We start from the raw sequence: 25,715 nt of genomic DNA, 5'->3' as shown, positions 1-25,715 counted from the left end.
GGCTTCACCCCCACATAGGGGTTTCAGCTTTCTCTGGCTCGCTAGGTCACTTATCATCCCTCCTCACAGCACGGCTTCTAGATTGTTGATCTATCTAGTTTACCGGTACTTCCTCTCCCGTTCTTGCACTGTGAGTTTTTATCCTTCAATACTTTGCGTAAATACAGTTTGGATTCGAAGCGGAAGTCAGTGCCATGCTCAGTCTGACACGTTTAACTGGAAATTTCCCTCTTAAAAAAAAACCCCAAACTCTGACAATCGGCTTTTCTCTTCACATTTCCCAAGATTGCTCTTATCGGTCACCAATAAGTTGTCTTGCCACATCTAATCATAATTCTCAGACGTCCTTTTACAATCCCCCCAAAATCTCTACACAGCCCGCCATGTCTTCACGTGGCTTCCGAGTCCACCCTCCTCTGGTTTATGTCCCGTTTCTCGGGCCAGGCCTTCTCTTCTGAACTGGGAACGGTTGGTGCCCCAGGGCTCATCCTGAAAATCTTTTCTTTCGAATACTTACCGGCTAGTTAATCTTGTCCAGTTTTATGTTTTCAAGCATCACCTGCAAATAGGTAACTCGTGAAGTCCTCGCTCTAGGCTTGTCCTCTCTGCCGAGCGCCGCCACACTCCAGCGGACCCACCTGCGGGCCCACCGGGCATCGCTGTGTTAACGTCGCCCCAGTCTAAGGTAAAATTCTCCTCAACGCTTTCTCTACTTCTATCAGTGACACCATCATACGCCCAGTCATTGGTGGCCCAGGTGGAGAGGAGCATTGTTTTCTCTCAAGACGGTCTCTAGGGAGCTCACCTGTGAAGTCTCAGGGGGATTTCTACACCTTTGTTCCCTTCCAAGATACTAAAAAAGAGATTGTTACTTTGCTCCTAAAAAGTCCAGCACCGTAAAATCTCAAAACCCAAACTTGCTCCAGTTGAAACCTCGTTCCTCCCTCAGCTTTGCCGGACCAGGGCTCTGAGAGCCCCCATTCCCGCCCCATTCTCGGAGACAACTTCCCACCTGTCTTCTAGACGGTGGACTCGGGAGGACGGACGGACTCAGGCCCTTCTGGGGCACCTGCCGCCTGGGCCCTGTGGGGAGGCCGTGGGCGGGCGGAGGGGGCCGCGGGGGCCGCGGGCGGGGCGCGGCTGGAGGCTGAGGGGCCCCTTCGCCGGCGGGTCGGGCGCGCTTCCGTGGGCGGAGGGAGCGGCTGGTGACCGTCCTGAGCCCGGCCCCGCGGCCCCCAGGTCCCCAGGTCCCCAGGTCCCCGCGGCGGGCCGGGGGCGGCACAGGGCGGCCCCTCCCTCGGGGGCGTCGAGGGCACGGCCGGGCACCCCCAGACTCCAGGCCCCCCCGGGCCGCCCAGGCTGCCCCCACCGCCCTCCGCGGCCCCGGGTCCTCTCAGCCGTGGGCCCCTGCCGGGCCCCGCCGCCTCCAGGCAGCCCTCGCACCTCCCGCCCGGCCTCTCGGGCGCGGCTCCCCGCCGACCCCCTCCCGCCTCCGCCCGGCCCGAGGCGCCACGGCAGGCCCCGCCCCACCAGCAAGGCCCCGCCCCGCCCGCACAGGCCCCGCCCCGCCCGCACAGGCCCCGCCCCGCCGCCCTGGGGCGGCCGGCTCTCCACCAATGAGGCGGCCGAGCGCGCCCGGGGCCCGCCCCCGCGGCGTCCTGATTGGCTACGGAGGCATCGGCCCACCGCGCCCCGCAGAGTCCGCCGAGGCGCACCCGCTGGACCGGCCCGGCTGGGCTGCAGGGGCGCGGCGGGGAGCGGCGCGGTCGCCGTCATGACGGAGGGCACGTGAGTCCGCGCGGCCCGGGACCCGGGGGGCTGCGGGGGGCTGCGGGCGCTGCGGGGCGCGAGCTCCCCTGTGGAGGACGGCGCCGCGGCGGCTGGCGGGGCTGACCGAGCGCCCGGGTCCCAGGTGCCTGCGTCGCCGGGGCGGCCCCTGGAAGACCGAGCCCGCCACCGACCTCAGCCGCTGGCGCCTGCGCTGCGAGCGGGGCCGGCAGACGTGGACGTACCTGGGGGCGGAGGAGGGCCCCGGCCGCGGGCAGACGGCGCTGGAGGCGCACTCCCTGGGCCTGGACACCGTGAGTGCGGCGCGGGGCCGGCGGGGGGATGTGGGGGGCCGGGAGGGTCAGGGCCGGGGTCAGCGGAGGGTCAGGGCCAGGGTCAGCTGAGGGTCAGGGCCAGGGGAGGGTCAGTGCCGGGGTCAGGGGAGGGTCAGGGCTGGGGTCAAGACCTGGGTCAGGGGAGGGTCAGGGCCTGGGTCAGGGGAGGGTCAGGGCTGGGGACAGGTGAGGGTCAGGGCTGGGGACAGGGGAGGGTCAGGGCCGGGGACAGTGGAGTGTCAGGGCCGGGGACAGGTGAGGGTCAGGGCTGGGGTCAGGGTGGGAGGGTCAGGGCTAGCTAGCATCAGGGGAAGGTCAGGGCTGGGGTCAGGGGAGGGTCAAGGTGGGAAGGTCAGGGCCGGGGTCAGGGGAGGGTCAGGGCCAGGACAGCACAGGTGTCCAGCGAGGCCCTCTGGAAAGTGAACTCTCCAGCCCAGTGGACTTCCGGGGAGGAGCTGACCTTGACCTCAAGATCAAGAGTTGTCTGCTCTGCCAACTGACTGAGCCAGCCAGCTTCCCGATGGGGGAGTCAGGGGGCCCTTGCGTTACTGATTGAAGATGGCCCTGGAGAGGTTGTGAAGAAATTGGGAAGTAGGAGACTGGAAACCGGGAGAACTTGTTGACATTTGGTTGAAACAGTGGAAACCTTAAAGTAATTTGCATTCGTTGTTTTGGGGGGGGCGGTGAGTGATGAGGGCTCCCGTCTCTCTTCCCTCGCAGGGGAGTTACTTCAAGGACTTGCCCAAAGCCGACACAGCCCGTGCCGCGGCTCTCAACGGGATCACGTTTTACGTGGGGCTGCAGGCTGAGGATGGGCACTGGGCCGGTGACTATGGCGGCCCACTCTTCCTCCTGCCAGGTAGGTGGGTGAGGCCATCCTGGGGCTTCCTCGGGGCCCTGGCCCGCTCCAGGCCCGCGTCAGTGCTGTGCGGTGAAAGAGAAGGTGGATGAAGACCCAGACTTACTCGGGAGCATTGCCCTGTGCCTGTGCCGTCCTGGTGTCGGCGCTGGGGTGGGACTGAGGGCATGGCTAGCCCAGGGTTCTCAAAAGGGAAGCAAGGGGTACTGGGGGGGCAGGGGAGGAGTGGCTCTTGAGTCCAGTACAGAGTGGCAGGGGCACTCTGGGTGGAGGACCAGGCCTGTATAAAGGTGCCAGACGTGGACAGGTGATGGATGGGGTCTTTTTATTTTTTAAGATTTTATTTTTCTGGTTTATTATTTTTGTTTTTTTATTTATTTTGAAGATCCTACCTGTTTATTCACAAGAGACACAGAGAGAGACACAGGCAGAGGGACAAGCAGGCTCCCTATGAGGAGCCCGATGTGGGACTTGATCCCAGGACCCCGGGGTCAGAGCCTGAGCCAAAGGCAGACGCCCAACCGCTAAGCCACCCAGGTGCCCCTAGATTTTATTTTTAGGTAATCTCTACGACACAGCGTGGGGCTCAAACCCACAACCTCAAGATCAAGAGTTGCATGCTCTGGCAACTGACGGAGGCAGCCAGGTGCCCCGATGGGTGGGGTCTTTAAGTCCTCGGGCAGCTCGGGTGTGTGAGCTGACCTTGAGGAGGTGGCTGGGGGAGCTGCGGCTGGAACCGGAGGATGGCCTCGGAGGGTGGCCTTTGGACTCCTAGTACTGAGCTACGTGAAACCGTTGCTTTCTGAGAATGTTTCACGAAATAAACACTCAGCCGTGTAACGTGAGGAATCCCCTTGTGTGATGTGTGTGGAAGGACTCGTCTCGTGGGACGAGCGTGGGGAGTGCGCGTGCTCGTGTCCCCTGGGCTGTACATCATCGTACCTTCCTGTCCAGGGGCCCACGGGCCTGTCCTTAGGGGAGAGTCACCTGGAGCCGGAGATCTTCTCAGGGAGGCGGTGACACAGCTTGCCCCGGGCAGGGGGCCGGGCTGCCTCATGGGGTGTGGGGGTGAGGAGACTCGGGCTAGGCCGCCCGCCCACGCGTAGCACCAGGAGGCGGGGGGCTCTTGTCACCGGGACAGCTGCCCTGTTCGGTGTTTGCTGCCCTGGGCCCTGCCTGCTGGGCCTCCCTCCTGTGTTGCGGCTGCTTCCCCGTCGAGGACTCCCCTCGTCCTCAGGCTGGCGCTGGTCTGTTCTGAGGTACCGTGCAGTTTTTCCGGGGCCGGCTGAGCTTTGAAGGGTCTTTCTTTTCTTGCTTTAGTTTGGATCTGTATAGACTATTCCCCTTTGAGTGTGGTTCGTGTGGCATCGGCTGTCCACATGCGTCATTGACCGGGTCTCTGTGGGAAGCCGGTGACATGGCGTTGGCCATGTGTGTTTCTGTGTCTTGATGGTACCGTAACTAGAATGGAAAGAGGGAGCCTGATTTGGGATGATTTTTCTGGGAACCTTTGCCGCATCTCCAAACCCAGCTGCCGCCTTCCAGGGCGTGGCTCCGTATGAGGGTGTCTAACAGGGTTTCTGATGCCTCTGAGCCAGCGTCAGGCGTGTGTTCCACGGTGCGTTGGGCTGGGACCACCCCAAGACACCCCAGCCCCACCTCCATTGCAGGGCACCACAGGCGTGGGGGGGCGCAGGTGGGGTTTGGCGGCGGCCTGGGAGCACAGTACTCAGGAGCGCTGGGCTGGGAAGGTTTTTCTGTGGATCATGTTTACTGACCATTGATCTTCATTTGCAAGGTGACGTATGCTAGAAAAAACCCTATAAAACAAAAAATGTGAGCAATGAATATTTTTATCCAGGGGTGACCCATTGATGTTCCTTTTCCAGCAGGCGTGGAGAGTGTCACGGGGCCCTAGAGTGGCTGGGAGGGGGTGTCGCGTGTTGGCGCTGCTCCGCGGGGCCTCACTCCCGGAGTCCCTGGCGAGGCCGGCAGCAATAGCCTCCTCGGGCTCCTCTCCACGAGAGGGAGAGCTCAGGGCAGCTCCCTGCGGGGTGCGGGAAGGGGGCCTGGGCTTACCGGTGCTCGCGGCCTGCTCCCACTGAGGACCGCTTCTCTGTCACAGGTCTGCTCATCACGTGCTACGTGGCACAGATCCCTCTGCCGGCTGGATATAGAGAAGAGATAGTGCGGTACCTGCGGTCCGTGCAGCTCCCTGATGGCGGCTGGGGCCTGTGAGTGCTTTTGTTACTGCACACATGTGCGTGCGTGTGCACATGCGTTCTTATGTAGGGGATACACCTGTCAAGGGTGGGGTGGCGGTAGCTCCCCAGGAGCTGGGGTGGGGCAAGGGGAGCGTGTGAGAAGGGAGGTTGGCCGGGGGCTGTGCACCGGTGGACCTGGCTTCCGGGGTCCTCAGAGTAGGAGGCTGCTCCCTTTCTGGGCCCTGGTCTTACAGCTGGTGTCACAAATGGGCCTTCAGGCTGGTTGGGAGGCGCTGGGGACTCGCACCACACAGAAAGCCAGCTGGCTGTGACCACTCCAGGGTGGCAGCAGGTGGAGCCGGGGGGCCAGCACCCCTCCCCAGTTCTCCGTGCACCCCCCTGACACGGAGCTCACTCTGGGAGCTGGGCCTTGCCTAGTGTGGTCGACCGCCTGCCCACCTGCTCGTGGGCCCTGGAGCCCCGAGTTGTACGCTCAGGGCTGGGGTTCCTCCTGGTGAGCGGAGTCTGCCCCCCGGGATTCTCCATCAGAACTCTTGGGGGACCGCCCAGCCCCTGTCTGCCCTCGGGCGGGGCTTTGACCTCAAACTTGGGGCCTCCTCTCCCGCAGGTTCCTGTGGTGGTGGCGGGTGTTGAGACCTGGCTAGTGCCTTTGCACAGGCACAGGGGCCCGGCCGCCCCTACTCGTTGCCTCTGGAGCCTGTGCCGTGTGTGCTGACGAAGGAGCCTTAGTTGGGTCACTGGCCTGCGACTGGTCACGTTGGGCCAGGCGTGGGAAGGGAGCGCAGGAGGCAGGCAGTGCTAGTGCCGGCCGGTTACGGGAGGTGCGGGGCTTCTAACTGGATGATGGCGGCTCTGGGTGTCGTCGGGCGGTCGTGTGATGTCTTTGGAGGCATTTTTGACTTTCTCAGGAGGCTGTGCTAAAAGCCCTGCTCGGCGTCTTGCGAGTGATGAAACACGGCCATCTCTTGTCCCCCTCCTGCTCCCCAAGGCACGTGGAAGACAAGTCCACGGTGTTTGGGACCGCACTCAACTACGTGTCTCTAAGAATTCTGGGTGTTGGGCCTGACGATCCTGACTTGGTGCGAGCCCGGAACATTCTCCACGAGAAAGGTACTCCCTGCACCGCGCGTGCTGGGTGCTCCTCCTGCGGGGAGGCTGCGAATGTGGCTCTCGGGCCCGACCCGCTGACGCTGGGGACGCTGAGGTTCCACACAGCAGCCGGGCAGCTGAGCAGACCTGAGGGGCTCGGGGCCTGCTTCCCGCCTGCGCCGGAGGAGCCTCAGCCCCGGCTTCAGTGCACGGGGACGGTCCCGAGCAGCTGGTGTTCCAGGGAAGGCTGCTGACGTAGGACCGTTCTTCTCCGTAGGCGGCGCCGTGGTCATCCCTTCCTGGGGGAAGTTCTGGTTGGCCGTCCTGAACGTTTACAGCTGGGAAGGCCTCAACACTCTGTTCCCGGAGATGTGGTGCGTGTGCCCTTCCGCCCTTGCCGTGTGGCCGGGCTGCCCGCGCTTTACCGGGTGGGGGGCGGGCCCGGGGTCGCCTGTCGCCGGGGGCGGGCGGCCCGTCCGGTGGAGTGAGGTGAGGCCCCGTGGGCCGAGTCCAGCAGACACGTGGAAGGGGTCCCCGTGGGCAGGAGGGGGGAGGCCCTGTGAGGTGGCGCCCCGGCAGGCCGGGCGAGCCCTGCGTTGTTGCAGACGGCCGGGCTGCGTCCTGCTGCGACGTCTTGACCTCATGCAAGGGGAAAGCAGAAGCAGGAGGCCGTGCCGCTCGGCAGCCTCGGCACCGGGGCATGGGGTGTGCTCTGCTTTCTGTTCCCTTCTCTTCCTGCCAGTGAGGGGGAGGGTTAGTCCCAGGCGGCGCGCTTCCCCCCAGCACTTCACAGTGTGTCCTTAAGGGAGAGGAATTCCCTGGTCGACAGGCCCGCTGTGCACTCAGCAACGTCACACTGATTTCTAGTTGTGTGAAGCGTCGACCACTGTGTAACATCTTGGGCGTCTCCCCAGGACACATTCTTATGCGTATAAGTCCTACAGGTCACCTTCAAGAGGTGAGACCCTGGTAGAGCCTGGGTGGACCCCTGCGGCCTCCCCGAGCCCTGTCAGCGACGTCCCGGCCCCTGAGCTGTCAGGGAGGCCGGGCAGGCTTCGGGCTTCGTGTGCGGCCTGGGTGAAGGGCTCTGATGGAAGACTTGGCCCGACCTCTGCAGCCTTGGCAGTGGTGACCCGGTGACCGGGACACGGGGCCGTGACAGAGGTGGTGGGAGGTGGTGACTGGGGCAGAGGGTGGGGAGGGGAGGGCAGGGCAGGGGAGGCTGTGACTGGGGAAGAGGGTAGGGAGGGGAGGGGAGGCAGTGAGGGGACAGGAGGTGGGAGGTGAGGAGGTGAAGGGACACAGTGACTGGGGCAGAGGGTGGGGAGGGGAGGGGAGGTGGTGAGGTGAGGAGGAGAGGCGGTAGGAGGGCACCATCCCCCAAGGCTGGCCCCTGGAGGAGGGGAGGTGATCCTCCCTGGCCGCCTGCCGGCTGCTCCGTGGACCTGCCGGTGTGTAGGGAGTGGGCGGACGAGGCGGAGCAGGTGCTGGAGGGCGTGTGGGGCGCTGGCTGCCATCCGTGGGGGGCCCAGCGGGCGGTGCTGGGTGCTTTGGAGGGTTGGGGACAGGGTGAGGGCCCAAGGCCGGCGGCGGTGCACCCCGGGGGCCGGGGGCCGGCGCTGGGAGGGAGGTGGGGCGGCTCAGGTGCTGCCAGGTGCTGGGCCGGCTGGTGTCTGTGCAAGTGCCCGTCCTTGGGCAGAGGGGCCGGGGCCGCGGGGTTTTAGATGAACTTTTGATTTTGGAATAGCCATCAGTTTCCAGAAAAGTTGCAAAGTGCGGAATGTTCCCGTAGAGCCCCCGCCCTGGTTCTCCGTGAACGCTGCGGAAGCTCCGTCCGGCCGATGAGGCCACAGACGGTCCTGAGCGTCGGGGTCAGGTTTCTGGCGTCAGGTTGCGTCCGGCCAAGCGGGAGGACTGGTGGTCAGCCTGTCAGCCCATGGGAGCCGGGCTGTGATGTGCCGGTGGCCGGGTCCACGCGTGGAAGGGCCGGGGCCGCGCTGCAGGCGGCAGGGCCACCACGTGGTGCGTGCTGTCTCCTCAGGCTGCTTCCCGCCTGGGCACCCGCGCACCCCTCCACGCTCTGGTGCCACTGCCGACAGGTCTACCTGCCCATGAGCTACTGCTACGCCACCCGGCTGACCGCCAAGGAGGACCCGCTGGTCCAGAGCCTCCGCCAGGTGAGCCGTCCCGGGCGGGCACCCTGGGGTCACCCTCGCGCCTGCTGGCCCGGGACCCTGCAGGGCCGCGCTCCCAGGAGCCACGGTGGAGCATCCACCTTCCCGTCCCCGAGGACCGGCCCGGGGGCTGGGGGGTGCTCGGGGCCCCTGGGAGAGGCCTGGCCCCCGGGTCCCGGGGCGAGGCTGGGGTGCAGGGTGCTCGCTAGGGCATGCCCGGCGAGGAAGCGGGCGAGCAGGATGCTGAGGTGCTGCCCCCCAGGAGCTCTACGTGGAGGACTACGCCGGCATCGACTGGCCGGCGCACAGGAGCAGCGTGGCCCCCGACGAGCTGTACACGCCGCACAGCTGGCTGCTCCGCGTGGTGTATGGTGGGTGCCTGCGCGGGGTGGCGGGCGGCCCGGGCCGAGTGACCAAGTCTCCTCCCCTTTCTCACCCCCCGTTGTTTGGGCCCCGTGGTGACCGGGGTGGGGGGGCAGCCATTGTGCTTCACGTCCAGTGCGAGTGCTGTCCTTGCCCCCGGAGCAAGCCTGAGGCTGGGGTCCCGGAGCAGGGTGGGGGCTGCGGGCCTGGGGGCACGCTCTGTTCCCTGCGTCCAGGGGCCCGGCCTAGGCCCGTCTCCCTGCGGGAACCCTGGCGGCTTGAGGGTCCGCACCCCTGCTCCCGCGTGCCCTGCACGTGTCTTCTGTGCTGGGCCCGTCCCGGTCACTGCCCGGCTGTGCCCCGGCCGGGTTTCCACACGGGATGTCGGAGAGGGCCGTGGGGAGGGCGGGGTCGGGAGGGCCCCGGGGCTGTGCTGGGCTGACGACCTCGCCCCCGCAGCGTTGCTCAACCTGTACGAGCGCCACCACAGCGCCAGCCTGCGCCAGCGGGCCGTCCAGAGGCTGTACGAGCACATCGCGGCGGACGACCGCTTCTCCAAGTGCATCAGCATCGGCCCGGTCAGTGTGCGGCGCCAGCTGGCCCCGTGCGGCCCCGTGCGGGGTGAGGGCTGGGGCGGCGGGCGCTCTGGAGGTGAGGCCTCCAGGTCCCCCCCCCCCCGCCTGCGCCCTGCCCTCCTCCGCTGCACCTGCTCCTGGGGCCGCCTCAAGAGCTTCCTGGTCAGTCGGGAGGGGTGCTTTCCCCCTCGACGTCTCCCCACGACCTGCCGTCTGCCCTTGCCCGTGGGCGTACAGCGCTGGGGTGCTTGGCTTCCAGCCCTGCTTCCTGCCAAGCTCAGTGACTCTCCTGGCCTGGCTTTGCATGGTGAGGCCGTGGGGCCTGGCGGAGGCCCAGCGTGGACCCCAGGCAGTGGAGGCTGGGGGTGCCTCCTGGCCGTGGGGTGACCCTGGCGGGCCTGGTGGCGGCCTTTCTGGGCCAGCCCCGTTGGAGCGCTGTCCCGTGCTGCTCGCCGGGGTTCTGTGGGGCCTGTGGCACCTGGGGGGCCCGTGATCTGTGGCTGCCTCAGTGGAGCGGGGAGTCGTTCCCCGTGTAGCAGCGTGGTCCTGGGGGGACTGTCGACTTGGCACTGAGCAGACCCCAGGTCTGTGACCCGGGTGAGACGTGCAGGGCTGACTGGCCTGACGCGACGCCAGGATGTGGGTTTGGGTCTGTAGAACATTCCATGCCAGGCAAGCAGCCCCTGCCCCACAGGTACCGTCTCTGTCTCTCCTGGGGGCTGCGTTGCTCTGTCGTCTGAGGCGGACACACCCCACCCCACATGCCCACGTGTGGCCCAGATGGAGGCTGTGCTGGGGGCCCCGTGTGGGCCATTGTCCCCGTGTCGGGAGCCGAGCGGGTCTGGGCAGCGCCTGACGGGGCTGTGGCTCCGTGTCCCCCCGCAGATCTCGAAGACCATCAACATGCTCGTGCGCTGGTACGTGGACGGGCCCGCCTCCTCTGTCTTCCAGGAGCACGTCTCCAGGATTCCCGATTACCTGTGGTGAGTGCGGTGGGAAGGGCCTGGCCGGTCGGGGGCACAGCGCGTGGGGGCCTCGCAGGCCAGCGTGGCTGGTCAGTCACCGCCCGCAGTGGGGCCGCGCAGGGCATGCAGGGTGTGCGGGGGCCGGGGGCCTGCCGCCGTCCGTGGGCTGAGCCGCCTGACCTGGGCCCTTCTCCTCCTCACAGGCTGGGCCTCGACGGCATGAAAATGCAGGTAAAGACGAGGCTGCAGCCGCTTGCTCCCTTTTCAGCCTTTCCTGCTCTGGGCCCCTTAGGGTGACCGCCCCTCACAGTGAGGTCCGGGGGCGGGCGCGCAGCAGCCCCCAGCATCCCCAGGCCGGCGTGGGAGGGGACAGCCAGTGGCAGGGGTGCACAGGCCCAGGGGAGAGGGTCTGCAGCCCACCCCTGCTACCCCCATGGCAGGGCCCCTCCACCCCTACTAGAAGCCCTCCCCTACTAGGAGCCCCCCACCCTCACTAGGAGCCCCTCTCACCCCCCTAAAACCCCCCCAGGAGGCCCTCTCACCCCCACTAGGAGCCCCCCCAGGAGCCCCCTACCCTCCCAGGAGTCCCCCTGAGGGGCAGCCAGGTCCCCTGAGACCACTGTGTGGGACGCTGTGCTTGGTGCCCAGGCCGAGCTCCTGCAGAGCTGCCCCGACCTCTAAGGGTTTGGGACATGTGTGCTCCGTCCGTGGGGGGTGTGTTCCCACGTGGTCCCGCTGACGTGCACTGCTGCCCCGGGTTGTGCCGTCATGGCCTCTGACCTGCCTCCACTGCTCCCACGGCCACGTCCTGTGCGTGACCCTGGGGCTGACCTGGCGCGGACCTGGCTGCGGGGCCCTGAGAGCAGCGAGCCTGGAGCCGTGGGGCCACCCTGTGGGGGCTCTCTCCGTCCCCCCTTGGCTCCGTGTGGACACGCAGAGGGAGCCTCCAGCAGGGTTCTCAGATCAGATGCGCCCCTGACCCTTAGGACGCTACATGGCGTCCAGTGCACAGCCCACCTGGCTGGCCTGTCCTTGCTGCCTGCTCGCGACGGCTGCGTGCCAACGGGAGGAGGGCGATGGGCCCCATGTGGCCGCGTGGGTCCGGAGTCCTTCCGCGCCCTGCTAACCGGCGCTTAGGGAATGGCTGCTGGTGTCCTGCCCCGCAGGGTTGATGACCGTCCCTGGTTAGGCCGTGGCACGTGTGTTGGCATCGGGCTGGTTCTGTGCTGGTTCTCCTTCGGGGCACACCCGCTGTCTGGGCCTGTCTGCTGGTTTCCTGCCCTGGTGGGGAGACCCTGAGCCTTGACCCTGCGCTGGTCTCTCTTGTCCGGGAGGTTCTCCTGGGCTGCTGGCCCATCCCTGTTGCCTGAGTGTCTGTGCTCGCCCAGCGTCCTCGTGGGAGCGCAGTGTGGACCAGTGCACAAGTCTCCCGGGGTGGGATCCGAGGGGGGCCTCCCAGCTCTGCCAGGCTGGTCCTCGCTGTGCCTCGGCAAGAGCCTGTCACGGGCAGGGGTGGAGCAGGCCCTGGACGTGCTCCCGAGGATCGGGTCGTGGCTGCTGGCGGCAGGCGCGGGGCTGCCTCACCCTCACCCACCTGCACGCACAGCCCCCGCCCGGCCCTCGTGGGCGCCGGGTGCACAGAGCGCGGAGCCCAGGGCTGGGGGCTGGCTGGGCCCCCAGACACCGCCGCCTGCCCCCACCCCACCTGGCGGGTCCCAGGTGATAGTGGACAGGTGGGGAGCTGCCCCGCTGCTCTAACGGCTCGTCCTTGTGTGCAGGGCACCAACGGCTCGCAGGTGTGGGACACCTCCTTTGCGGTGCAGGCCCTCCTCGAGGTACGTGTGCCCGCCGTCCCCCACCGACCTCCTGGGTGTGCGCCGCTGGCTGAGCCTGCGTCCTCCTTGCTCACCTGGGCCCCGAGGCCTGTGGCGAGGGCCCCACCAAGGCAGGGTGGTGGTGGGCGGGCTGGGAGGCTCCAAGAGCAGGGACGCTGCGCAGGAAGCTTCCAGCAGGGGCGGGGCTCTCGGCCTTCCTCCGCGCTCACTGCCCATAGGGGACCTCTGAGCACACGCTGCAGAGACCAGAGCGTGTGCTGGTGGCCTCGGGGGTCTGGGCCACGTGGGCCTCTGCCTCGGTGGCCGGACTCCTGTGCCCCGGCCGGGCCGGGTTTCGGGTGGACCCTCCTGCCCCCTTCGTTTCTCCATCACGTCTTCCTGACACGTCAGCAGAAACCGAAAAGCCTGACGCTCGGGTGGGTTTGCTCCTGTTTCTTGGTGGTGGCGACACGTCCCCAGGGCGGTCTGGGAGCCCGTTCACCCGCGGGTTCGTGCCCCAGGCCGCTCAGCCTGCGCTGTCTTCCAGGCAGGGGCACACCACAGGCCCGACTTCTTGTCTTCCCTGCAGAAGGCACATGAGTTTCTCCGCATCTCGCAGGTGAGGCCATAGTGGCCTGTGCCTGGGGGTGGTGGGGCCTCCCCACCTGTGCTGGGTGCCCCCGCCTGCCTTCCCCGGGGAGCGCCCGGGCGTGCCTCCAGGGCAGCGGGTGGGGGTGCTGGGCCGCGGCGTGGGGAGGCATCGCAGGCTGCCTTGGCTCTGATGGCCGGGGGCCGTGCGTGTGCTCTGCACCTGGGGCTGACGGGGCCTCCCCTGCTCTCCGCCTGTGCCCCTGGATGCTGCCCAGGTCCCCGACAACTACCCTGACCACCAGAAGTACTACCGCCAGATGAGCAAGGTGCGCGGCCAGCCGGCTCCCCCGAGTCCTGTGCCCTGCTTGGCTGTGCTTGCCGTTTAAGAGGGCTCCTCGCGCCTCCCTGGGCCTTCCTGCTCCGACACGCCCACGGCGGGCGCCGCCAGTGCACCCGGGCCTCCCTGACGGGGGAGACGCATACGTGAGGCGACTGAGGCGCGTGGGCCGCCTCCTGCTGCTGCGTCGGAGCTGAGCTCGCACGTCTGTGCCGCAGAGCTGCTGCTAGACAGCAGCACGTGCACACGCAGCCACCACGCTGGGTCGGGACGCGGATGGTGTGCGGGCGGTGCTGCGGGTCCAGGGCAGCCCCCCACGGCGTGCGCCTCCCCCTGTGGGTCGGGGGCCGTCCACACTGGGTGGTGCGTGGGGCTGAGGTGGCCAGGCCTCTGCTCTCACTGGGAGGCCCGACGGCCAGGGTTGACGCGGGCCCCGCGCCCTGCAGGGCGGCTTCCCCTTCAGCACGCTGGAGTGTGGCTGGATCGTTGCCGACTGCACAGCCGAGGCCTTGAAGTCCATCCTCCTGCTGCAGGAGAAGTGTTCCTTCGTCACCAAGCACGTCGCCCGAGAGCAGCTCTGTGACGCTGTTGCTGTGGTGAGGGGCCGGGGCCGGGGCCGGGGCTGGGCTGGGGGCACCCTGGGTCCCCCCAGTGCTGCCTGTGAGCTGCGCTTCCCGTGGCTCCTTCTGTGTGAAGGCCTGGGTCGTGCCACAAGCCCGGGGGGGCCCGTCCCCTGATGGTGCCTGTGCTGGGGGCTTGCGGGCCTGGCTACTCGCCAGCGAGGGCTGAAGGCAGGATACGCCTGCCGTTCGTGTTTGTGCGAAGTCCCTTCACACCCGGTGTGTGCGTGGTTCAGCACGGAGGCCGCGTGGTGTCCACGCGTGGCTGACGAGTGGATAAGCAGGTGCAGGTCAGGGGCCCCGGCGGCCACTCCTGGAGCACCACTGCCTGGGGCACCGGGGGCCTCGGTTTAATGTGAGAGCGGCTCCCGTGCCCCGCCCTGCCCCGCTGGTCTTAGCCAGGGCTGTTTCTGGAAAGCTCCGCCACGGCTGGTGGGGTCCCCGTCACGCTCAGCACGACGGTGAACTCTCAGGATGTCCTGTCTCTGCTTTTAGTTGCTGAACATGAGAAATTCTGACGGAGGGTTTTCCACCTATGAGACTAAGCGTGGGGGGCACCTGCTGGAGCTGCTGAACCCCTCGGAGGTCTTCGGTGAGTGGTTGCGGCCCGGAGACCAGCCCAGGGGCTCGCCCGCCGGAGCCCTGAGGTCCTCCTCAGGCGGGAGCCGTGCCCGCGGAGGCGCCGGCGGGTGGTGGCGGCTGCGCGTCCCAAGCTCTGAACGTGGCCACTGCTGTGCTCGGGGCTGGAAAGCTGTGGTTCGGTTTCTCAGACGTGGGGTGGAGCCGGGAGGGGGGTCACTGGCTCTCCTGCTGCGTGCCCTGCCCTCTGCGAGACCGTCCTGTGCCCCGAGTGCACCTCGCAGAGCCCAGGCACCTTGCAGGGGGTGTCGGTGGGGACCTGCTGGCCTGCGTCACGCTGCTGTGCCTGCGGATCTAGTCTGCAAGGGCAGCTTCTTGCCCCGCGTGGCCCGCATGGCCCGCACCCCTGCTTCCAGGTCTCTGCCTCGCTGTTGTCACTGCTGAACGTGGTCCGCTGGGTGGGGTGTAGGCTGCCCCGGGCCTCGCTCCTTCACCATCGCGCTGGCCCGGGGGTCTCCAGGTCACCGAGTAGGTGCCCGCCACCCTCCCACCTGGCGGCCGCGTCTGCGGGGCTGGGCCGGTGCCCGGGAGCTCTTCCCTGGTTTCCTTGAAGGACGACCAGGCTCCCGCTGCCCCATGTGGGCTCCCCATGTTGCCGTGCGCTCATTCTTCACAGTTTGGCCCGAGCTGCCAAATTGGGTGACGAGACGAAACTCACACGCGCGTTGGTCCTTCCCTCCCAGGGGACATCATGATCGACTACACGTACGTGGAGTGCACGTCGGCCGTGATGCAGGCCCTGAAGCTCTTCCACCAGTGTTTCCCGGACCACAGGGCCGGCGAGATCAGGTGAGGGTGGCCTGGGGCTGCGGGCGTGGCGTTGCCGGGTGGGCGGCCCTCGGCGGGGTGGGGTCTGCTGTAAGACCCGTCCGCAGTCCGGGGGTGGAGGGGCTCCAGAGCTCCTGAGTCCAGCTGCCCGTGAGCAGAACCGCTCCGGGGTGCCGACCGCGGCGCTGCTGGAAGCTGCACGTGACTCGTTCCCTGAAACCCGCCCCCGGGAGCCTCCCGCGTAGCATAGCAGGGACGTACGCACGCAACCGACACACCTTGCTGGGGTTCGTGTGTGGCCTCCTTGGCGTGAGGGAGGCTGGAGGAGAGGAAATGGCAAAGAAAAGCGTGAGGGAGAGAAAGTAAGCTCAAGAGGGAAGAGAAGGTACCGAGAACAGCCTGGTGACCTGCGGGGCTCCAGCGGTCGTCCCAGGCCGAGCCCCAGGCGGACTCGAGTCCTAGGGCTCAGCGTAGCCCGGCCCTGACCCACAGGGAGGATTGCTCACGTCATAATAATGGTGCAAAGCTCCGCAGCCCAGCTGCGCGTGTCCACGTCCACGGCCCCTCGGTAAGCCCGTCCTGTGCACAGAGGTGCACGCGTCTTCCCCGCGGTGCCCGACGAATCACGAGGGGACAAAGCTGTGCGACCTCAGCGGGCACGCATGTGGGCAGACGCCCCCTCCTGGCTCTGGGGCTGCGCCGTTCCCACTCTCGGGGCCCCCACGGGAGGCCTCAACCCGGTGCTCGGGGCCTGGCCCCGTGCTCAGGCAGCAGCCGGCCCCCCCTGCCCTCTGCGTGCGTGCCCGTGGTGCGGGTGGCCCGCAGTGGCTCCATCGGTTGTGGGTCCTCGGGGGCCTCCCAGCGGGTTCCTGGAACCATCCTGCCCTCGACACGCCGCTCGTCTCTCGGGGCCCGGGGTCCCCGCTTCCTGAGGACACGAGCTTAGGAGTGGCCTGGCTGCAGGCTGGGGACGCGCGGGCTCCTGGGCATCCCCGTCCCCCACGTCCGTTGACACCTCGCGGCACACGTGACGTAGCTGCAGCTGCTTCTACGCTTTCCTCCTGAGCACCCTTCGGGCTCAACTGGAAAAGCACTTTCTCAAGGGCCTTTACAACCGTGGTCACAGGGAAACCGGGTGCGCTTTCCCTCACGGCTTCCCGGTGGGGCTCCGCCCGACGGCCCGGAGCTGCAGAGCCAATTTTCTCTTTAGATTCTTGGGCCGAGTTTGTGAGAACTTGGGCCATTTCTGCCTCAAGTGTTTGGAGGCTGCACTTGGGCTCGGAGTTTCCTCCGAGGGAAGGTGTTGAATTTCTCGCTACAGGTTCCGTGGGACCCGTGGGACCACACGGGTTTCCTCTGCTGCGTCTTGTGGGTTTGGGGGCTTGTCCCAGTGCCGCAGAGCTGCGCCCCCCGGTCCTCGCCTCGGTCCTCCCGCTGTCCGCGCTTCCTGGGCCGCCCCTGCACCAGCCGCTCCCCGCTCTGCCCAGGCTCTGTCCCGCCTTTGACTCTGTCGCGGCAAAGCCTCGGCTTCCGGTTTCACCAATGTCTGCTCGTCACTGTTCTCTTTCTACTTTATTTCTTTTTCTAACTTAGACACTTGAACGATCGTCCGGCTTCCTTGTTAGATGTGCGCATACGTCTGTGGTGAGTCTCAGTGAGCGTGGAGCTAGGCTGACCTTCTGTTTCTGCCCTGAGCTCGTTGGCCGGGGTCATTTAGGAGTACGTGGCTTTACGTCCAAGGAATTGGACCACTTTCTAGTTGTGTTTTGCGGGTTCCCTTCTGCCCTGGCGGGCGGTGCGGCCCCTGGTGGGCACCGAGCTTTGTTGCACTTCTGTCCCTGGGCCTGGGGCCGCCGGTGGTCCCTTCCGCTGGGCACGGCTTGTCCCCAGTGACGTTCTCCTGTGATTGACCTTTTCCCTTAATAGGTTGTTTTAGGAAGTTTAATAAAAGTCCAGTGTGCTTCTTGGTGGAGACGTGGAGGGTGCGGGAGCTCCAGGCCGCGGGGAGGACAGTTGGTGGCGCCCGACCCTGCGACCCTGCGACCCTGCGGCCGTGCTGGCGAGGTCTGGGAGCTGTCTGGTCGCGTGCTCCTCCCGCAGGAGTCGTGTGGGCACACGTGTTTCATTGTTCTAGTGGCCTCTTGGTCGTCTCTCAATTTTCGTTGTCATTTTGTAGCTTTTCTTCATTTTAACCTTCATGACTATTGTCTTCTTGGATCTTTATCCAGGACCATTACCCTTCCCTGGAGCCACATGGTTTTGGGGACCGCCTGTGTGGGGAGACCCTCTGCCCTTGCCCCTTCCCGGTGTGGGGGCCCTGGACTCGATCCCGGGACTCCAGGATCACGCCCTGGGCTGAAAGCAGGCGCTAAACCACTGAGCCACCCAGGGATCCCCCTGTGTTAGATTTAAACCTAAGTAATGTTTTTTCTTTTTGGTGCTGACATAGTCAATACTGTGATTTTAACTTCAGAAATTAATTGTTCGTTGCTGGTAAGAAAAGAAAGGTCTTTACTGTGTAAGAACCATCTTGTATCCTGCAACCTTGTGACAATGGGTAGCCCAGGAGTGTTTTGGTGGCTTCTTTGGGATTTTCTACGTAGGTGATCACGTCATCTGTGAACAAACACAGATTTATTTCTTCCTCCCCATTCTGTGTACCGATTATTTCCTTTTCTCGTCCTGTTGCATCAGTTAGGACGTCCAGTACAGTGTCGAGGAGGGGTGGTGACAGGGGCGTCCTCGTTCCAACTCCATAGGAAAGCCTCTCGTTTCTCACCATTACATGTGATGTTTGCCTTTTTTTTTTAAAGATTTATTTATTCAGAGAGAGAGAGGCAGAGCCACAGGCAGAGGGAGAAGCAGGCTCCATGCAGGGAGCCCGACGTGGGACTCGATCCCGGGACCCCAGGATCACACCCCAGGCTGCAGGCGGCGCCAAACCACTGCGCCACCGGGGCTGTCCTGTTTGCTGTAGTTTTGCAGCTGCTCTTTACCAAGCAGAAGAGTTTACCTTCTATTCCTAGTTTCCTGAAAGTTTTTAATGATGAACAGGTGTTAGGTTTTGTCAGCTACTTCTGCAGCTGTTGATGTGATCGTGTGATTTCTGTTTGTTGGCTTCGCCTGTCGATTCCGTAAATTGCATTCACTGAATTTTGAATGTGGAACCAGCTCTGCATACTTGGGGTAAATCTCACCTGTGGCATACGATTCTCTTTACGTTGCTGCATTTGCTGTGCGGACACTGTGTGGGGGGTTTCTGTGTCTGTGCCATGGAGAGAGGGGTCTGTAGATTCCCTTACTTGCGATGTCTTTGCTTTTGGTCTTCAGGTGATGCTGCCCTGGAGGACCAGGCGGGCTGTGTCTGGGCCCTGGGGGAGCCTGGGGGAGCCTGGGGGACCTTGTAGAATTCCTTCCTTGAGGGCAGAAATCACCGGTGAATCCATCTGGGCAACTCTTTATATTCTAATTAGTTGTGGGTTCTTGTGGGTCTTCCTAGACCGTCCGGTCCTTGCAGCTGGTGTTCCTGCTCGTCTCCCTGCCCTGGCTGAGCCTGCGAAGCAGAGGTGGTGGCCGTGGTGGCATCTTTGTCCTATTGCTTGATGTTGAAGGGGAATGCTTCTAATATTTCTCCATTTAGAGTGATTCGTGATTTAGGTTTTTGGTCGTTACCCTTTTCAGGTTAACAAAGTTCGGTTTTCTTCCTAATTTGCTCAGTTATTTCTTTAACCCCCTGTTGTGAATGGGTGTTTGATTTTAGGAGATAAGGACTTTCCTATCTCGGTAGAGATGATAAGCATAATCTCCCTTAGCTGTAAACGTAGATGATTATTGTAGATCTCTCTAATGGTAAAACACCCTTGTTTCTGGGACGGGGCCAACTTGGTATTGGCATATCTCCACTGTGTTTGCTTCCCCGAAATTTAGATTTGGATGTCGCATCCGCGTTCATTCACGGACAGCCTGGAAATTGTGCTTCCCTGCATCGCACTTGTACGGTCTTTTGGGTTCCTAGAATAAGCGAGGGCGTGTTTCTTCCTCCGTCCCCTGGAGGACTTTGAGTCACGTTAGAATGATCATTCTTGGTTGAGTTAGTAGAAGTTACTGTTGAAAACCTCTAGTCCTGATTTATTTCTGGACAGAGTTCGAATCTGTGACTCTCTTTAGTACTTGCAGGACCAGCCAGGCTCCCTCTGCTTGAGCCGGTTTTGAGAAGCTACTGTCCCAATAATTTGTGCATTTTGAGTTTCCACCTGTGTCGTGTCAAGTTTTCTTACTTTCTCTTAACCTCTTTGTTTCTACTACCCCTGCATCGCGTCACTCTTTCATTGCTAGGGTCACATCTTTGTCCCTCCACCCTTTGTATCGGTTCTTTCATGCTGAGTGACAACACGACTAAAGCTTGGTGGCTTCAAACAACACACGTCTGTTGCCTCACAGTTTCTGTGGGTCAGGAACCCAGGCGCCGCCCAGCGGGTCGTCTGCACAGCTCCCACCAGCCCGCGGCCAGGACATCGGCCAGGACTGGGGTCTCATCCGAGCATCGGCTACGGGAGGGTCCGCTCCACGTTCACATAGTCGTTGGCAGGTTTCCATTCCGGGGTCCCGTTTCCTCGCTGAGCACTGGCTGGAGGCCAGCCTCAGTTTCTCGCCACCGGGGCCCCTCTGCGGAGTCTCGTGAAGCCAGCGGGGGACAGGGAATCTGCTAGCGAGTCTCAGAAGTGATGCTCCGTCGACTTGGCTGCAATCTGTTGTTTGGAAGCCAGTCCCTGGAGGAGGGATGCTGGGGGGGTGGGTGCCGTGGGGGGTGGGAGGATGCCATGGCACGGGGGTACCTGCAGGTGAGGCTCCGGGACCTCCCTGGAGGCTTTGTACCTTCGCTCCAGCCTCTTCAGAGACCCAAACCAGTTAGACTAACGATGGACCTCTGTCCTCTACATCTGTCATTTGCTCTCTAATTTTTTATTTCTTTTTAAGTATCATTTTGCATATTTGCCGCAGCTTGTGTTCCTGACGTTATCGCAGTGAAACGGGCTCTGCGTGCAGCTGCTCCTGGCGTTGGTTCCTCGCTGACTAGCACGGCTTCCGCTGTGGCTTGGCTTCTCCCTCCCACGTCCTCTTATCCCTCACCTCTCTCACCTATGTGTTTTCTCTCTCGGTGTTCGTTTACTTTTACTGTTTTTTAAGGGAGTCCACGCTGGTTCTTGGAGGCCGTGGGACGGGTGGCATTGGGGTAGGTGGGCTGCTGTCGTCCCGCAGCGTTTGTTAGCATCATCCTGTGTTCCAGGGAGACGCTCCAGCAGGGCCTGGCCTTCTGTCGGCGGAAGCAGCGGGCTGACGGCTCCTGGGAAGGGTACGTGAGCTCTTGGGCGTGCAGAGGTGGGGGAGCTCTGTCCTCAGGCCACACCACCGTCCGGGAGTAGCTGCTGGGACAGCGTTCTGCGGGGCCTTGTCACTTCTGGGCGCCCGGCCTCCTCCTGCTTGCTCAGCGTGTGGCCGAGGACGCTGGGGGGTGTGCAGGCCGGGCTTCCGGCCTGACTGCTCCTCCCCTGGCGGGGCCCCCGTGCGCCGGGCCTGTTGGGCTCAGCCTTAGAGTCAGGCGCACTGAAGGCCACGGGGGGTGGTTTTCTTGAAAGTAACCCCGGCTTTCCCAACCCCACAATGGAACGGGTTCCCACCAGTCCGGCGGAATCTGGTTTTCCGCAGCCTCTGATCGAGACGGAGAGGCTGAGGTTCTGCTTTGTCTTCCTCCAGCTCCTGGGGGGTTTGCTTCACGTACGGCACCTGGTTCGGGCTGGAAGCTTTCGCCTGCATGGGGCAGACTTACCACAGCGGGTGAGTGGGCCTGTACTGCCCGGGGTGGGGCTCCTGCCAGCAGGACGCTCTGCTGGGTGTCTCCTTGGATGTTGGGCCTCAGGGGTGTTTCATAGTTTTCTAAGCAGTGAGCTCATGGCTCTAGTAAAGACATGGGGCTGAGGCCGTGCCTCGCTGCTCGAAGCCCCAGCCAGGAGCCTATTGGGCGGCGCACTCTGGGCCTGCCTGGCCCCGACCCCCAGTGGGACCCCTCTGGGCTGGGTCCGAGCTGTCCCAGCCGCCTCCCTCAGCTCCGCCCGGTGCAGGGTGTGTCAGGGGTGGGGTGGTCATGCCGGGGCGTCCCCAGCCACAGAGCTTCTTACTCCCTGTGGGAGGCAGGTGTCTCCGAGGCCTTCATGATGTGGTGGTGGGCCTGGGGTGCAGGCTGCCCCCCGTACTCCTGCCCCGCCCCCGGGAGGCCTCCCTGGACCGACCACGACCCTCATCGCTCTCCGCAGGGCTGTGTGTGCAGAGGTCTCCCAGGCCTGCGCCTTCCTGCTCTCCCGGCAGATGGCCGATGGGGGCTGGGGGGAGGACTTCGAGTCCTGCGAGCAGCGGCGTTACGTGCAGAGCACCGCGTCCCAGATCCACAACACGTGCTGGGCCCTGATGGGGCTGATGGCCGTCAGGTGGGTGCCCTGGACCCCCCGGGTGGTGGGGTCAAGAGGAGGCTGTTGGGTGGCTTGCGAGCAGCTGAGCTGTGAGCGAGGGTGGGAGGAGGGGAGGGAGCCGGGCAAGGGCACAGGCTGTCGAGACGCGGGGTTCCTGCAGGGAGGCTCGACTGTGAGGAGGCCCAGGGGAGGCCCGGGAGGGCCGAGGTGGCCCCTGTGTCCACGCGGGTGTGTGGACCCATGGACGTGCCCGGTGCCCGGGCTGTGCTGTCCGTCAGCTTTGGGGCCGTCTGGGGAATCCTCCTAAAACCTCACCAAGTTAGGTGGGTCGCTGTGAGCAGGAGCGGCCGAGTCAGGGGGGCCTGGGCCACGGGTGCTGGGTGGGGTCCCCAACCCGTCGTCCTTCCGGGGCGTCATCCTGGCCGCGGGCAGTGAGCGTGGGCGTATGTGACATCTGTGGGCTTTGGGGGGGGTCCTGGAGGCCAGGGCGGGACTGGAGCACCTGCCCACGTGTGCGGGGCTGCCTGCCCGCCTGCCCTCGGGCCGCGCTGTGCGTGTCTGGAATCTGGGATTCTGGGTGGACGTGCGGGGCAGCCGCGGAGTGCCGGCTGTTCTAGCCGTGCTGGGGCCACTGCGTGTCCCTGTGCATTCGTGCATCACACATCTGTGCCTGGTGGCGTGAGGACGAGGGTGCAGCTGGGCTGCCGTCCTACCGAGCAGTGGCTGAGCGGTCAGTGCCTCCTCCTCCCCCCGCCCCCCCCAGGCATCCCTGCGTGGAGGCCCTGGAGAGAGGAGTCCGGTGTCTGCTTCGAAAACAGCTCCCCAACGGCGACTGGCCCCAGGTATGCCGAGGCGGCCGAGGAGCGCGGGGCCCAACCCTGACCTCGACGCACATGGGCTTGGCCACACCTGTGCTCGCGAGCAGGGTCCTAGCTCTGGGAGCCGGAGAGTTGTAAACCCCAGGGAGAGCCCGTGTGCAGACGACCGCTTGGCTCGGAGCCTGGGGTGGGGGCCCGACACCCTCAGGCTGTGCTTTGGCAGCTGCGGCAGCCGCCTCCGCCTGTCCTGCGGGTCCAGGTCACAGTCACAGGATGCTGACCCCCTGCCCCGGACGAGTCTGGGGAGGGGACACGGCTGTGAGGAGCCGGTGACTCGGGTCCAGGGCAGGGGTCCAGGGCCAGCGTGGTAGGAGGAGGACGGCCTGCAGAGGCTCGTGGGCCGACTCCCCAGGGGCTGCCCAGCTGTCCGGCCGGGGTTTCCATTCCGGGAGCCCCTTGGCCTCGTGCTGGAGCCTCTGTGCTTACTCCCTGTGCTCTTCCAGGACAACACGGCCGGCGTCTTCAACAAGTCCTGTGCCATCAACTATACGAGCTACAGGAACGTCTTCCCCATCTGGACCCTCGGCCGCTTCTCCCGCCTGTACCCCGAGAGCGCCCTTGCCGGCCACCCTTGAGGGCACCTGGCAGGTGGTGGTGGGGACGGGTGTCCGGGGGGGGGCCACCAAGCAGCAGGTTCCAGCTGGGGCCCTCGGGTGAGCTGCAGGAGCCCCACCTAGGGGCCCAGTGCCCTCACCACCTGCTCCGGCAGGGCAAGGGCAGGGCCAGGGCAGACCTGGGGCAGGGCAGGGGGGGCGGCTTTAGACCCTTGTTTTCAGGGTTTAGTTCTTAGAAGTGTTGCTTAGATGAGGAAAGGAGCAGGATGAGCCACGAGCCCGGGGGCACAGCCCGTGGTGCTTCTGCTCGGAGCCCTGCTGGCGCCCTGGCCGCTGTGCCATGGGGCCCGGGTGTCCTGTGGATGCCTGTTGAGCGTCTGCCCCACTCCCCAGGTTTACATGAGGGTTCGCTTTGGCTGGAGGAACCGTTGGGATCCCCTGGAAACCCGTCGGGTTGCTCTTGCACTTCTTTCCTTGCCCACGTTCTCCCGTCGGGGCGGGCTGGCCATTTCCCGCGGCAGCCGCTGCCTGGGAGGCTGAGCCATGGTCGGGTCGCTGCACAGACCTAACAAGGGAAGATCTGATGCCACCTCTGCTGCCGATGCCGCCGCCCTGCGGCAGCTCCCTTGATAAGCAGACCCGTGGTTCCGTCAGGCCAAAGCGTGGTACACTCGTGTCTCTCCTGTGGGGACGGTCCAGGGTCTGGGTCCTCAGAGACCGCTGCGCGAGCTCCACGTGGGTCTCGGGAGCCGCGTGATGGCTCCAAGAGGAGCAGGTGTGTCTCCTCTGCTTGATTAAAAATCGGTTCTAAACAAAACAGACTCAAATACAGACCAAACTGCTGGTTGCTGGGGGTGGGGGGTGACTGAACAGGTGACGGGGCTTCGAGCATGGACTTCAGTTATAAAATGCGTAGCTCGGTGATGGAAAGTACTGTGGGGAGTGCAGCCCATGATCGTGCGCCGCGTGGAAGGTGACAGGTGCGGGGGCGCGAGCAGCGTACGTGGTGGGCGAGTCGGTGCCTTGTACACCTGGCCCGGGCCAACCCTGGGTCAGCCGTGCTTTGATAAAGTCCAGTTCTCCGTCTTGGGAGAGAACATTAAAGACGCCTGAATTCAAATTATTCTTGGTTGTCGGGCCCAGATTTTGTTTTATGCTGGGAGGCTGTTGCTGGAGCCGTATCAGGACTTCGGTATCGGCCACGACGCCAACTCCACACCTTCCCTCTGAGGAATTCCCTGACTAAAAATCCTTAATTCGCAGTGGGAATTCCTCTCTGGGAAAGTACTTTTTCTTCCTGGACACCGTCACTATTGCTACATCCACGTTTAATTAGGCAATAAAATGTTTCAAGAACTGATGCCGTCTCCTTTGCCTTCTTCGTTCTTTCCTCATCTCTGCAGCTAGGCTGACCACAGGTTAGTTGCTCAGCTTGACTTATTTTCATTTCCATCCGCAATATCACTTTTTACTCATGATTCACTTTGTTTGAAAAAGGAATGACGGGTAGAAGGAGGAGGCAGGGGGCGTCGACGGGACCTGAGCCACAGGCCGGGGTTGGCTTGCTCTGCTGTCGTGGCCTCGGCTCGCTCCGTGTCCTAGGAGGCAGCTGGAGCTTGCACATGTAGCCCTGTGGTCGCACCGGCTGCATGTCCCCGAAGGCCGTCAGCCCGCGGCGGGATCCACAGTAGCTGCCCACACAGGTGGCCGTGGAGGGGGCTGCGGATGCCGCTCTGCAGGGCACCAGGGCCACGGGCCCCTCTGTGCTGTGTGGCCTTCAGGCCTGGCACTAGAGGACCCCCCACCCCCTTTCCTCAGGAGGATGAGGGTGATAAGGACAACTTCACGTTCTCCTCAGTGAAAACAGTTTCTACATGACGACTACTGATAAGTGACTTGCAGCCTTCCTCCAGGGACAGCGATGGCCCCGGGGGCGACTGGAGCCCGTCGTGAGACCAGGGGCCTCAGACACCTGCCCGCAGCCAGGCCTTTCGTGGGTGTGAGACGCGGTGGGCTTGACACCCGTGTCCTTGATGCCGCCTCCGGTTCTTGGGAAGGTAGAGGATTAGGGGCTGCACTTGGGCCACCCAGGAACGGGTGAGCACCACACAGCCTCCGGTGGCCAGGGTGCTTAACACTCTAAAGACGACACAGTGACCTGCTGGGTGATCTCGAGTGTCCAACATGCATATAATTGGGGCCCCACGAGACGGGGAAGGAGGGAAGCAGGGAAACTTCTGAGTGATCCTGGTGAAACTGTTCCGGATGTGAAGTCTATAAGCTCATTGATCGTGACGCTCAGCAGACACAGAATAATCACACGGACCAAACATACCAAACCCCAAACCTCCAAAGCACGTCCTAAATGGATGGAAACCATGAATGAATAACGTCTGAAAAGCAAACGAAAACAGACACATTCCATGCAGGTGAACAAAGGTAAGGACAACAGGCGTGACGCAAAGCAGAAGACCGTGGCACGGCATCTTGAAGGTTATTAAAAGGGAAAAACTCGTCCGCTTCCAATTCTATATTCACCAAAAAACAAAAAAGAAGGCAAAGTAGACCTTTTCCAGACAAACCGAAGCTGAAGGAACCCTCCAGCGGCTTGTCCCGCAATAAATGTTAAGTGGCTTAGGCTGAAGGAAAGCGAAGCCGGGTGGGAACTCGGGTCTCCACCGGGAAATGGGGCCCAGGA

General features: G+C 63.9%; 1 protein-coding gene across 1 annotated transcript; it reads left to right on the top strand.

The window, feature by feature from the left end:
• Window positions 1-1,641: 1,641 nt before the first annotated feature.
• On the top strand, window positions 1,642-24,377 carry LSS (lanosterol synthase). Its single transcript, XM_077879464.1, has 22 exons — window positions 1,642-1,788; window positions 1,913-2,081; window positions 2,823-2,961; window positions 5,087-5,195; window positions 6,175-6,296; window positions 6,553-6,649; window positions 8,317-8,452; window positions 8,712-8,820; window positions 9,272-9,390; window positions 10,273-10,370; window positions 10,556-10,583; window positions 12,131-12,187; window positions 12,714-12,785; window positions 13,033-13,083; window positions 13,541-13,690; window positions 14,210-14,306; window positions 15,037-15,142; window positions 20,409-20,474; window positions 20,876-20,956; window positions 21,433-21,603; window positions 22,349-22,427; window positions 22,907-24,377. The coding sequence occupies exons 1-22, from the start codon at window positions 1,775-1,777 to the stop codon at window positions 23,036-23,038; spliced, it is 2,202 nt and encodes a 733-aa protein (XP_077735590.1). The 5' UTR covers window positions 1,642-1,774; the 3' UTR covers window positions 23,039-24,377.
• Window positions 24,378-25,715: the final 1,338 nt, after the last annotated feature.

Source organism: Canis aureus, chromosome 30 (assembly GCF_053574225.1).
Source record: "Canis aureus isolate CA01 chromosome 30, VMU_Caureus_v.1.0, whole genome shotgun sequence".
NCBI lineage: Eukaryota > Metazoa > Chordata > Mammalia > Carnivora > Canidae > Canis > Canis aureus.
Note: the sequence above shows the minus strand (reverse complement) of the source record. Positions and strands in the feature narration are given on the sequence as shown.